A 1,796-nucleotide genomic window follows, 5' to 3' on the forward strand; every position below is an offset into this window, starting at 1 on the left:
CTGCCTCGCCCAGGAAGAGCGCAATGATGGTGCCAACTTGGGCCAGTGAAGCAACGTCCTCCACAACTAGACTGAAGAACAAAAAAGACAGCAACTTGTCTGTTCCCCTTCCCCCAATTCCCAGCACTGTTCCCATCCCCCAACTCCCCAATAAAAATCTTTAAAAAAAAGAATAACCTGAAAAATAATGAGAGCCTAAACAACGGAAGTGTGAATGGAGAGGAAGGGTGGATGAGAGAGATTTAGAAGAGCGGAATTAAACACTGGGGGGCAGGGGTCAGCAGCAGAGGAGGAGAGAAAATCTTGGCTGTATCCCAAGTTTGGGTTTGTGCAATGGGGTGGGTGGTGGTGCCCTTCACTAAAATAAGGACTGCAGTGGAGTGCGTGTTTGGGCTGCACAAGGAGGACTGACACGGGGTTCAGTTTGGGACATTTGAAATGCCGGTATCAGTATCAGTATCAGGATCAGTAAGGAATTGTATATACTGATTTGTATTTATTCACCAGAGAGAGCTTTAAAAATTCCTTTCTTGACATTAGATGTTGTGTTTTGTTTCATGTTGTTTTGTTTTGTTTTAGGACACTGTGGCTAAGGGACTAAAGGAGGGCCATTTAAGCAAGCAGAAGTGTTCCTGTGCATTTCAAAATCTTCTTCCTTTCTATAGCCCTGTGGTGAGTATTAATAAATGGATAAATGGAGTTTCAGAGGATTACGAAATAAAATGTTTTAAAATAAGTGCTTGATCTTTGAGACCATTGTCGAAAATGAGAGTGCATTCAATTCACATAACTGAATGCTTTTGCCGGGTAGATGACTGTGGAATAATTTATGGGACTAGCCTGAGGAACAGTTCAAATTTTAAGAGAGAGGAATCGACACTGAATTTTTAGTATCCCTTTGTGTTATGAAGTAGATAGCATATTATTAATCAAAAATAAGATTCTTTATAGGAATAATCAGTAGGTTTTTATGGTTCTTCACATGACATACATTTACTATCATTAGGGGAAATTTCAAAATAGGAACTTTTTTAGGAAAATGAAGTATGGATTGTGGGAGTGATTGTCAGCAAGGAGGATGGTAATAAAACCTCATTAATGGACCCTAAAGGGGAAGGGGAATTAGTAGGAGGATAAAAGCTAGTTTAAGAGTAAAACAAAATGGTAAAGGCTCATCACTTCCTTGATGTTTCAGAGGACTGTTTAGGAAGTGCTCTTATGGTCCTCTGGGGATCTGTCAACATTTCTTTTCTGTTGGACTATTTAGAAACCACAGGTAGAGCATTTTTATAGTCAACAGTCAGTATCTTGAACCACGTTTTCCTCTATGTTTATTTGGTTCTTTGGTTTGACTTACAGGTGGAAGACTTTCTCAAAATCCTACATGAAGTTGATAAGACCCTTGCTGGTGACCTGGAAGAAAGCTTCCCAAGTTTAAAGGTTCAGACTTAAAAACTGAATTGTAATTCCCTCTGCCCCAGAAATAAACTTTATTTTTTTTAACTGAACGGTTGAAATTGACATATAGGCAACATTAGGTAAGGCCTGTGCAAGACCGTAACTGTCCGGCGTTACACTCATGCCCTTCTGCCTCCTCCAGCCGTATCTCACTTTTGTTTGGCATTGGAACCTGCAGTTTCACAGCCAGCAAACACCCCTCCCCCCCTTCTTTTGTACTGGTTATATGGTATTTGTCAGCTTCAAAGAAAACAAAACTATAAGCTTACTGTAGAGGTTCTTTTTAGAATATTTGCAGGGTTGGTGAACATTTTTTTTATAACTCTTAATTTGATTTT

At 39.6% G+C, this 1,796-nt stretch overlaps 1 protein-coding gene across 1 annotated transcript in view; it reads left to right on the forward strand.

Annotated features, from left to right (window-relative positions):
• SAAL1 (serum amyloid A like 1) overlaps positions 1-1,508 on the forward strand; it is a 35,575-nt gene extending 34,067 nt beyond the window's left edge. The window contains exons 10-11 of the mRNA XM_019652529.1: positions 580-672; positions 1,360-1,508. Of these exons, the coding sequence (XP_019508074.1) occupies positions 580-672; positions 1,360-1,452 (186 nt within the window). The 3' untranslated portion in view covers positions 1,453-1,508. The remainder of the gene's footprint in view (positions 1-579; positions 673-1,359) is intronic.
• Positions 1,509-1,796: the final 288 nt, after the last annotated feature.

Source organism: Hipposideros armiger, unplaced genomic scaffold (assembly GCF_001890085.2).
Source record: "Hipposideros armiger isolate ML-2016 unplaced genomic scaffold, ASM189008v1 scaffold_181, whole genome shotgun sequence".
Lineage (NCBI taxonomy): Eukaryota > Metazoa > Chordata > Mammalia > Chiroptera > Hipposideridae > Hipposideros > Hipposideros armiger.